Here is a 12036-nt window from a genome sequence, read left to right on the forward strand (position 1 = left end):
CTTAATATAGTCCTTAGGGCTCCACAGCATATGATACCTGCTGAACTTGGTCCTCTCTATGTGCAAGAATCATTGGAATGTCATGCTGAGGAGAAAGTAAAACTATATTATATGTGTTCTCTTTCAAACTTGTTTTCATAAGTGCTTGTTTAAAAAACTAGAACAAAATAACAAAAAATATCAACATGGATGTAATACAAGGCTTTATTATCAAATATAAGCCTGTATACTGTTTATTTTTTCTTATAGTATGAAAGGGTTGACACTGATTTTATATTTTCTTATAAGAATTAATAAAATTCCACAAAAAAAAATTTTTCATGGTCAAAAAGTTTGGTGTCAACATTTATGATCAACTGTTCAAAATGGTTGATCGGTCTCTGCTGATGCTGGTAAAATTGCACTAGTGTCTGTCTGTCTGTCTAAATTAATATAAAAAACTGGGATCTGACTTGTGCTGTAAAGGCCAGGCAATATGATAAGAAAATGACATCCAAGTGTCCCCTGTTATGCTACAAGAATCATGTGTAATGTTATTATTATGCTTTATGTATTATACTATTTTAGAAAATGCAAAAATGGGAATTTTCACCAGTAAACTGTCTTATGAAATATATAAAACCTAACTTTCATGTAAAAACATTTTTTTAAGAGTTTTTGCCAAAATTAGTGTCACACTGTCAAAAGGGTGTAAATCTTTCCTACACAGACAATTAACAAACCGCCGTGCCTTTATTGTGAAAGGGAGGAAGTAGTTTCCAGCAGCATAAGCAACGACGCAAACTGCTGCCATCTTGTGGCCAATGTGTGAAATGAGCCGTTTTCTTAGTGTAAAACTTTCCACAGCTGTCCACAAACGTTGATTCGTGGTACAAAAACGATAGTTGAACAGACATGAGGACAGAGTTTGATATTTTGTGTAATGTCGCTCTTTTTTTTTTTTTTTTTAACGTGGTCTGAGCCGCGCAGGTGTCAGCTAAATGAAAGTGAAAGTAAAAGTGAAGCGGGTGCTGCAGACACTTAAGCTAGCTGTGCTCTGTGGAGGAGAGAGATATACGGTAGGTAATCTAAATCAATCCCGATAACTCAATTTAAATACATTTTAATGCGTCACAGGTGTATACACAGGTAAATGTGAAACGGCAGGTAGGAGAGCAGGTAACCTAAACGGCCTATTACTGAAGTTACCACCTCAATTAAGAAAGCTACAATGAGAACCAGCAGCTGCAGATATATTTTATGCTCCAGTTGCATTAAATATCTGTAAGGCTTTGTTAATATAACTATAACAGATATTAGTGTTAACGTTTTGCTCATATTTTCCATAAGTGTGATGTAGACAGTTTGAAAAACAGCACCGTTTTATCCCCGGAGTCACAAAATGTGTCTCTGTGGTACTTAGAGTAGATTAAATTAAAAATGCAGGACCTATATTTTTACTTTTTTGCATATTTATTCAGTGATTAAGGATATATTTGTTGAGAGTAACCCTAATACTGCGAGAGTGGGTGTAAATAAACAAAAACTGAAACCAAAAAACGACACAAAGTATAACAAATAGAGAGGAAATGTGGTTATTTTTAGCCTTTTATAGTTTGGTCCAGTTTGTTATTACACCCTTCTCAGGTGAGGTTTTGGTCCAGATGTTTGAGGCTTGAGGATGACCTCATGATCGTGAGCCAAATGCTTCACAAAGCGCTGTGTTTTGTACTGTAATCTCTCCTCTGAAGTCATGAAAAATTAGGCTCCTGACTAGTGTTATTACAGTATAAAATTTCATATTACTTTACCTTTTTTTAATTTAAAAATTTTAGTTTCAGTTTACGCTAGTTTCACTCTGTTGCCAGATTTGATCCTTCCATTTTGGAATAGGAAAGGTTTAGTTTCAGTTCAGTTTTACTTTTTATTTTCTCTGATATTTTCTATCGATATTTATGTTCTTATAAAACCACTTAAATGAATGTTGGGCCACAGTAGCAAAAGGTCCTAAATTAACCAAAAGTAATTCAGGCACACACACAGTCATACATACACACATTAAACTTGCGCAAATTATGTACCAATGAGATAGAATATCTTAAAACAGAATTACATGGAGAGATGTGAATTTAAACGTACACCTATGAGATCTAGTTTCCAGCTTCTGTGTGTGTGTCAGGCTTTACAGACGATGCATGACCACTGATAGGAAACTTCATTTGCGGAGAATGGTTCCTTTTTTATTTAAATGTTTGTGATGAAGATTAACAGATTAGATATGTCCTCATCAGCCACTTGTTCGAAGTAGCAGAGGAGGCAGTTGATAACTGGCAGGTTCTGAGTACTAAAGACTGTAGAGGAGCTAGAAAACACTAAATATCATGTAAACATCTCATGCACATGAGCTAGTTGCACACCAACTTTCTGCTGCTTGTTGGAAATGTGATCACATTTACATTTTTAAATGCATAAAGTTCTCGTTTTCCAAATTCTAGTTATTATTTTTATTCCACTAACTAAAAATTTTTTTTTCACTACTAGTTGCAATTTTTTAGTTTGTTTAGTTAACTGTAACAGCTTCAGTGCTGACAAATACCCTTCATACTACAATAATTAATAAAAATAAAATAAAATAAGAAGATGAAACAAATTAAGCAAACACTAGAAACTAAATGAAACTAAACGAAACCAGATAGAAATTAATAAAGAAAATGTCTATTTAGTGTTTACGTTTCTATTTTCATCTTCTTGTGGAAGGAAAAATGTTAAGGACCATTTACACAGGGACCAATTAACTCATCATGCATTGCTTTGCAGATGATGGTTGGCCACTAGTGGACAGTCCGGGCTCCATGTAGTATTTACTACCAGGTCATATGCCAGTCAGTGGTTTCCTGTGCACTCCTTGTTAGTCGCTCACCTTGAAGGTAATGGCCGTTTGCTTCCTGTATGAACGGTTTTTGGTTGAAGTAGAAGCTTTTTCAATCTGATTTAACTATTTTCCCTGAGAGAGAGAAAAAGAAGATACTCAAATCAACCAATCAGAACGGTGAAGTTCAAAAGAATCACCTTCCCACTATGAGCTGCTCACACCTGCAATAGTTAACTCTGAACCTTAAGTCCTGTTTGCCCGATTTTCCCCCTCTGGCAGTTTCCACTGTCATTGAGATGATTGGGATTAATAGTTAAATATTTTACAAAAAGACACACGTTTGGGAAATATAATTGTTTTCCTGATAAAGTAAATCTAGATTTTAACACATCTTTTCTGAGTGACTGTAATACTTGCTGTTGTAGGATCCGATTGAGCCTCCTGCGTTTTCACCGCCAACCGAGGGTAAAATGACGGATGTGGCAGCCTCAGGATTTTTCGTCCTTGTTTTCGATGCAGTTCTGGGTTCATCGATGTGGACCGGGCTGCTGCTGCTCGACTGCTCCAGCTGTGGTGGACTGGAAGGCGTGTGGGCCTTTGGAGCTGTAAAATGGGTTTTCCTCCATGTTTTCACCTCTGTAGTTGACTGATGGAAAGCCCCAGCCTGTCCTCCACAGGTTGGTGGCGCTCCTTTGCCTTCTTCCTCCCCGTGTTTGAAAGTGGACGCTTCCTTAAAGCATCTCCATCTGAGCCTTACTCGGGCCCATCTCCCAATCTCAGCATGCTCCTCTTGGGCCCGATGGCCTCATCTCTGGCCTGTTTAATTGGGAAAAGGGTCTCAGTGGGAATGGAAAAACAAAAACGGACAGCGTCAAACTGGATACCAGTGGGCTGCTTATGAGGACATTAAAATATTTCAAACCAGACACTCTCTACCTGATCGCAGCGTTCGGTTTCCTCATCTTAGGAGTCATCTGTAAGTATAAAACATTCCCATTTTATAGTGTGTTAGATAGAGCACATGTGTTTATTACAGTGTAAGACTTATGGATCAGAAACATGCAGGCAGAAGTAGCCGTGTTAGGATCAGAGGGTGGAGGGCAAGCTTGTTTAGCAAGCACTCCCTCATAAAATATTTCTAAGAGACCGGACTTGCTGTTCTGTGTGCATCAGAGTGGAAACAGAAGCTGCAGAAGTTTGTTTATAGGTTAGGAGGCCTTGAATGTATGTATTTGTCTTTTTCTTCCTGGATTCCAAATCCTGTTAGACCTGAAAGGTCCTGCATGTTACTTAATTCAGAGAAGTAAACAAAACTTTCTCTTTTACTCTGTTTAAGGTTTTTTTCTAATCAGCTGGAAGAGAAGGGACCTTTGAGTCTACAAATCCTCTCTAAAACACAGTATATAAGTAAAAATTAGACTGTGAGAGCAGATTTTCTCCTATCATTGTTCACTGATAGAGTAAAACCATCGATTCCTGCTGCTGAGTCTGTGTGCTGGGATGGCAGAATTAGCCACGTTGGATATTTGTTCCAAAGACCAGCACAGATTTGAACCATTCGTTTATGTCCACAAAAGGGCAATCAATACGAGAGACGAGTTATGTCAACATTAGCATGTTTATAAGGGTCCACGTGCAGGTTTTGGCATTTTAAAAAAATAGGCTGGGCAAGATGATTTCACCATGACAGCACTTTTCGTGCCTGCAGCATGTCCCGGCACCTGTACACTGACTCCACCTGCTCATCCAAGATTTGTCACTTCTGCTAAGAAACCCCTACAAAGAGGGGGCTGGCTTAAAAATGCACAGTCTGTCCTTTATATACGGTCTATCATCAGCACTCATAACCTAGTCAGTAACAAATGTGATTTCCACCACACACTACATGTCCTTAAATACTCACTACAGTTTAATACTGCTTTCGAAATAAGTTTTTAATAAATTTGTTGACTTTGTCCTTGTTTACCTTTGTACCTGTCATTCATCTTTCCTCACAGGTGATACGTTTATCCCGTTGTATCAGGGGAAGGTCATTGATATGCTGAGTGGTAAAGTACTTGAAGCCGGCTTCGGTTATGCGCTCGGAGAGCTGGTTCTCATTTCTCTCGGAAGGTGATGAACCAAAACTGTTCCCACCATTTCTTTGTCTCTCAGATATTTGTAGGAAGAACATTTATTTACTTGGCATCTCTCTGATTTTTTTTGTCTTTCCATCTTAACAGCGCGCTCTTCTCTGGCATGAGAGGTGGTATATTTATGTGCACCTTGGCCAGACTGAACAAGAGGCTGAAGCATTTGCTGTTTCACACCCTCCTGAAGCAGGAAGTGCAGTTCTTTGATGATAACAACCCCGGTGAGAGGAGCACGACATGTCTATTAAGATATTTAGGGACTGCATGAATTTGCAGGGTCAACAATGCCAAAGGTTCCCCTAATGAAAATATTAACGCTGATTTAACTTTCGGTAAATGGAGCGTCATCTTAAACTGCAATTGGCCCGACAAACTAGCGTCTAAAAAGCCTCATAATCTAAAACAAACATTGAAGCTGTGCAGATTTAAGCGGTTACTGAACTCTGTCCTTTTTTTCTGTTTCACCATCCAGGTCGTCTTTCCTCCCGCTTGCACTCTGACGTGGACAGGATGGGCCGCACGGTAGCGCTGAATGCTAACGCCGTGGTTCGCAGCACAGTAAAAACCTTCCTCATGTTGGTAGTGATGTTACGCCTGTCCTGGGAGCTCACTGTGCTCACCTGCATAGAGATGCCACTCTTAGCTGTAGTGCAAAACAAATACAGCACCTTGTATAAGGTAGGTGTAAAAGGAAGAAAAAACAGCCAGACTTTTCTTTATCTTTTTTCGATGACAGGAAGAAAAATGTTTGCAGCTGGAAAGAATCAAGGATATTAAAAGTGGGAGTCATGAAGACTTTATTTGTTGATCCTGATTTGTTGTCTGACAGGAGCTGAAAGAGCAGATTCAGGACTGCCAAGCTCAGAATGCAGACCTGGCTTCCAGACGGTCAGCGGGATTCAAACCGTCCGCAGCTTCAAGGCCGAGAAAGACGAAATCAGGAGATATCAGGAGGCTCTGGCGCAGATGCGCGTAGTCCAAGAGACGTTCAGGAATCTACAGTTCAGTCTTTCTCCTAGTGCGGAGGGTAAGGCGACAGTCATGTTACAGCAAGGGAACATGTTTCATTCTCAGCTCTAACTGCATATGTGCTAATATTTAAGCACCAAGAAGAAACGGTACCCTGGTTTCTTAAAGCATTTTAGTATTTCCCCAGTATTTGATATGTGCTGACATGATAATGGATCCTGCTTTGTTTGTTTTTAGCTCCTTCGCAAGTAACCCTCCTCTCCAAACTCTCTTTATTTAGCTGGTGTCTCTGGGGATAAAGATACTGATGCTGTTACAGGCCCGCACTCTCATCTCGTCCGGAAAGCTCAGCATCGGCAGTCTTGTGTCCTTCTTCTTGTATCAGAAGCCCATGTCAGTCAATTTAAGGGTAAGCCGAATCATTCTGGATATTTATTAACATGTAGTGCCTGTTTTTGATATTCAACGGGTTATTTATGTCGCAGGAGATTTTGTACTGCTATGGTGAAACGGTGGCCACAGTTGGAGTGATTTCCAAGTGTTCAGCTACCTGGACAGGACACCCAAGTGTAAGGAGGAGGGAGATTTAGCTCCTGACAATCTTGCAGGGAAGAATTGTTTTCCAAAATGTCACCTTCAAATATCAAGAGAACTTGCCCTGAAGGTAACAGTTTCCTAGTGTTACAGTGATGGTTGTGTTCATCCTACAGTGTCACTGTTGGAATGGTGTTAATCATTAATTTGTGAGAGGTGGACAGATTTATGAATGCTGCACTGACGTCTTCTCTCCAGTCAGTGTCGATGGAGCTGCAGCCAGGGAAGATGACGGCGTTGGTGGGTCCCTCCGGCAGTGGAAAGACCACCTGTGTCAGCCTCCTGAAGAGGCTGTATGAGCCCCAGGAGGGTGAGATCCTGCTGGATGGAAAGCCGCTCCACCTTTACAAACACAAATATTTCCATCAAAAGGTACAGACGGCTCATTGTACAGCTTAAATCATTGTACTAAATCAAATAATGTAGGGATGCTCCTGGTACATATGATCTCAGTACTTAATGTGTCTTTAATTGATGCAAACATGTAATCGTATGTTAGATATAGATGCAGTTAATGTTTAAAACTGTGGGTCTAATCTAACATCAGCTTCAAGTCACAGACCTCGGTTCCTCAAATGAATGACACAAAGAGGTCGTCAGAGGGTTTCTGTAAAAGCTTTTCTTGCTTGGAAAGCTGCCGTGTCTAGTCTTGTCTTCAGCTCAAACACTCTTCAGAGTTTTAAGGCTGGAAGATTTTTGTTTGACTGGAGCAGCTGGACCAGTTCTGGGGACGAGGGTGTAAGTGTATTTGATTTACTAGTAGGTCTAGATCTTAAAATAGCACGTGGACAGTGAACCTCCTTCTTTCCACATGTAGCCCAACAAAACTTTGACTCTCAGGTTTTGTTCTTGTGAGACGCGTCAGCTTATTTACTTTAATTGTTTAAATGGTGAAACCACATTAATCCTTTCTTCGTGCAGGTAACCCTGGTTTCCCCAGAATCCCGTGCTGTTCTCTGGCTCCCTGAGATACAACATTGAATACGGCCTGCAGGATTGCGGCATCGAGAAGGTGAAAGAAACTGCAAATAATGTCAACGCACACGACTTCATCTCTGAAATGGAGAACGAGTACGACACAGGTACAGAGCCATCTGTGGTATTGTGCCTCACCTCAATCACACGGGTCTAGAGACCACTTGGCAACTGTCTGCCAACCACTGGTTACAGTGGAAAAATGAGCATTACCTGACCAGTTCTGAGTTGTTGCTAAAGCTAATCAAAAGCCTAAAGAGCTGTCAGTGAGCCCCTGGTAACCGCTGGCACTGTGAACCTCGAGCAGGTTGCTTGTCTTTTCTATATGACATAATTGTCTGTTGCTCCTTTTGAAATGTGTCATTAATGCACAACTTTTATTTTGAAGACAAATGTCCTCAGTTTCCAGGAATGTGGAGTAGAGCAGAAAAGTAATAACAGTAGCTTTTAAAGAGATAAAATTAACATTGAGACGAACTGAGTTCAGCTTATTGGTCCACAGCAGTCCCAGTTTATCATGTGACCCCTTGGGAAAACGAAATCCCACCCCTGAAAGACCAGCACGCTTCTGCATATTAACTTTGCCCACAGCGGTGAAAATAATCACTGAAATTTGAAGAGTGTTATTAATGAGTACATACCTACAACATGGAAAAATTCAGATTCATGTTGTTTACTTTTGCTTGATTGCCTTTCTTTACATTACTTCTCTATCTACTCATACTGCATATTGCAGTGAGATATTTCTCTTATAAGCCCTTGTGTGTGTTTTTCTTTTCATTACATTCATTACATCAGGAAATAAAAATATATGACAGCTACAGAGGTGATCTAACAAGGAGAAAATGCTCAAGTCAGTTGACAAAATAATCAAGTACAGAGGCACATGTTTAAAATAGATCATGGTGAGCTGCAGATAGGTTTATGAAAGTTAATATTAACTTTTTCTGACAGATGTGAAGTAAGGAAAGTCAGATTTTACAGTTGTAAAATATCCAGCTGGAAGCTGGTAGCCAGGTAAACCACGAGCTATGTTTCAGTAATGATTAACTGTAAAGTTGTGATGGAAAAACCTGAAGCAGGTGCATGTTTTCCACTGTAACCTTGGTCTGTGTTGTTTGTCCTCTCAGATGTAGGAGAAGGTGGGGGTCGTCTTGCAGGAGGACAGAAGCAGTGCATCGCCGTGATCAGAGCTCTGGTTCGAGACCCGCAGGTCATCATTCTGGATGAAGCAACCAGTAAACTGGATGTCGAGGCACAGCATTCAGTACGTATATAAAAATAAAGCTCAGAAACTTCCATACGACCCTCAGCTTTCCTCACGGTGACCAAACAAGGAAATCCTGCATGCAAGAAGCGTGAATGGGTTTTCTCTGTGTGTGGGTGTGAGTCAAGCAGCTGCTCTTACATATCTGGCGATGAGAAAGTTTGGGCAGTGGGCCAATAACACAAAAAGCAAAAGCAAACCTCCCCTGATTTAGATTTGGCTGGTCTCCTGTTCCTCTCAGGCAAGTCTGGACCGCTTCCATCATGATTTTTAATCTCTTTGATGAAGTGCACCTGAACTTGTACCTCTAGTATGTGTCAAAATGCAGATCCTTCAAAGTTATTTTGTTTTGGAAGTGGACAAAGTCACGGGGTTGCAAATCCATTAATCCACACAGTGGCCCACACCTGATGTGAGTATGTTCACCCCAGATGACTCAGGACAGTCTCACCCTGGTCCCTCTCATCACCCGATCCACCGCCTTCAGGTTTGGAAACTTGTCAGCTCGCGTCCTTCACTCCAGAGTCGTATCAGTTGGTGTTTGCTCTGTAGGTGTGAGGTTTGTTAAGAAATGACAGAGCTCATAGTGCACGTGGTCAAAATAGGGGTTACAGGAAGTGATCTAAACATAAACTCAGGGCTGTGCTCAAAGCATCTCTCCTGACCTGTGGCTCGCTCATCGAGAAGATGAGCGAGCCACATTTGAAACTAGAAAAATTTGCATTTCCTGCGAAAATGCTGTGTGGATGCCTTAACGCTGAAGATGTATGCCGAAAAAAGCTGAAAAAGTTGAGAAAAAAAAAAAAAACTGCCCTGAGCAGGATTCGAACCTGGCCCTCCTGGTCTAAGGGCTGCTATTTAGCTCATTCTCACAAAGAAGAGGTGGAGAGACTGACAATTGTGCTGAAATGAGCAGAAGCTGCTGAGAATTGTGCTGATAAAAGGTGGAAAGGCTGAAAATGTTTCAGAAGAGGTGAATAAGCAGAATTTGGGCAGAAAAGAGGTGAAAACTCTGAATATTTTGCTGAAAAGAGTTCAATCAGCAGAATTTCTTCTGCATAGATTTCAATCAGCAGAATTTCTGCTCAAAAGAGTTTTTTTCTGAAAACAGCTGAGATTTGTGCTAATAAGAGGTGAAAAGGCTGAAAATTTTGCAGAAAAGAGATGAAGCAGCAGAATTTCTGCTGAAAAGAGGTAAAGAAGCAAAACGTTGCGCTGAAAAGAGATGAATCAGCAGAATTTCTGCTGAAAATAGTTTTTTTCTGAAAACAGCAGAAAAAACTGAAAATTTTGCTGAAAAGAGTTCAATCAGCAGAATTTCTGCTAAAAATAGGTTTTTGCTGAAAACAGCTGAAAAAGCTGGTATTTGTGCTGAAAAGTGGTGAAAAAACTGAAAATTGTGCTGAAAAGAGTTTTAAAAAAGTTTAACTGTTAACTGAAAGAAATTTTGCCATAAGCGGGACTTGAACCCAGGCCTTCCAGTCTGAGAACGGATGCTCAACTCACTGAGCTAAAACACAGGTCAACCCGGCAAGGAAAATCAGTGAGGCCACTGATAATATGGCAGAAATGGGCAAAAAATATTGCAAAAAAAATTCAATATCTCAAAAAGTATAGAAGTTATGAGCACCAAAAGTCATAGCCAGAAAGAGCAGAATTTTTTAAAGTTTGAACGGAGAAAATTGGCTGAAAACTGAGGGAGTAGTTAACATCCAAAAAAAACGTACGGAAGCAACTTGAAAAAGAAAAATAAAGAATAAAGAGAAACAGGAACTCAATAGTGTGGATGCCTATTACTATAAGACAGTTTTCTAATTTTATGGGCCTGTTGTTGGAACTTGAATGAACATAGCTCTGGCTGTGAGTGCAGAAGCCCCACCCATCTGTTTATGAGTGGCAACCAATCAGATGAAGGGGCTAAACTTGTAACTATAAATTAGAATAGAAATAACACAGAAGCTTAAAGCAGCAACACCCCCAGTCTTGACATGGAAAACAATAGCCCAAAGATATCTCTGCACACCTGAATCAGAGGCAGGTCGAAGGGAAACCTAAAGCTTTTTGTAATTTTTTAGGGTTTTATGAGTTTAGTATTATTGTAAAATTGATTTTTTAAGACTAACCAGTTAATCCAGAAAGTATTTAGCTGATAAACTGATAATAAACACAACCACTACCTGCAGCCAAAGAGGGGAAGAGGTCCACAAAAGAATTGTGTTTGTGAAGTGGCCTCATATTTCTGTGTTCAGGTGCTGAAGGAGATTTTTGCTCGTGGCCGGACGGTGCTGGTCGTGGCTCATCAGCTGAAGACTGTGGAGCAGGCTGATCACATCATCTTCTTGGAGAACGGCGAGGTCGTAGAGGAGGGGACGCACAGTGAGCTGATGGCCAAAAAGGGCGTTACTATCGTCTGAAGGAGGAGCTGTTCTCTCAGGACAGCCAATGACCTGCTCGTGCTTTCGTCGCACAAATACTTTCGTTTCTAGACAAAGAAGAAGTGATGTTGTTTACCTGTTTGTATCATGAGAAATGAACTGTTCATCATCAGAAAACTTCAAACGGCAGAAGTGTTACTGCAATGTTTGGTCGGTCAGAGGAGCTCAACTCGTCCATCCTCGTTTATTTATCTGGGAGGAAACGTTTGAAGTGGAGAGAATATTATAATCATGACCTTTAGCTACCATGGGTAACTACATTTTGAGAGTATAGTTCATATATGCAATTTATTGGCAGTATTAGAGGAAAAATGTGGGGTTTCCTGCCAGTAAACAATGCAAATAAATATGAATACTCCACATGGCAGCAGAACGGTCATGACATAAAGTGACTCAGATTTAGAGGTCGTCCTCTAAAATGAAGTGTTTTCTGATTCAGTCCTTGACATTCAGAGCACACCAACACTGAAGCCCTCCATCATTTTAAGGCAATTAAAATGATGGAGGGCTTCAGTGTTGGTGTGCTCTGAATGTCAAGGACTGTTTTTCTCACTGCCTTTTGTGCTCCATGTGTTAAAGCTTTGCTGTGAATCTCGGGTTAAACTCCTTAAAGAAGCCCTCGCTCTAACAGAAGCTCCTGTTAAGGTGAGACTTTGTCACTGACATTCGTCACTCCTCCTGTCAGAGTTATCATCACCTGTGGTTTCCACCGTGAATCATGGTGTCTTTTCCTGAAACTCCAGAAATATTATTTTTAGTGGATTTTGTTCACTGATGTACTTTTTTAAACTATACTTATTAAAATTGCTTTTG

The 12036-nt window shown here is 40.4% G+C and overlaps 1 protein-coding gene across 1 annotated transcript; it reads left to right on the plus strand.

The window, feature by feature from the left end:
- The first annotated feature begins 859 nt into the window (after positions 1 to 859).
- Positions 860 to 11305, plus strand: LOC113028046 (antigen peptide transporter 2). The gene is given in 21 exon segments (XM_075410380.1): positions 860 to 1058; positions 3277 to 3492; positions 3494 to 3556; positions 3558 to 3672; positions 3675 to 3827; positions 4849 to 4963; positions 5074 to 5204; positions 5456 to 5661; positions 5813 to 5861; positions 5864 to 5961; positions 5963 to 6010; positions 6233 to 6361; positions 6438 to 6489; positions 6492 to 6553; positions 6555 to 6604; positions 6732 to 6918; positions 7468 to 7482; positions 7484 to 7628; positions 8652 to 8788; positions 11038 to 11176; positions 11179 to 11305. Coding segments are annotated over 21 exon segments (2244 nt in total). The 5' UTR covers positions 860 to 980; the 3' UTR covers positions 11235 to 11305.
- The last annotated feature ends 731 nt before the right edge of the window (positions 11306 to 12036 follow it).

Source organism: Astatotilapia calliptera, chromosome 8, assembly GCF_900246225.1.
Source record: "Astatotilapia calliptera chromosome 8, fAstCal1.2, whole genome shotgun sequence".
NCBI lineage: Eukaryota > Metazoa > Chordata > Actinopteri > Cichliformes > Cichlidae > Astatotilapia > Astatotilapia calliptera.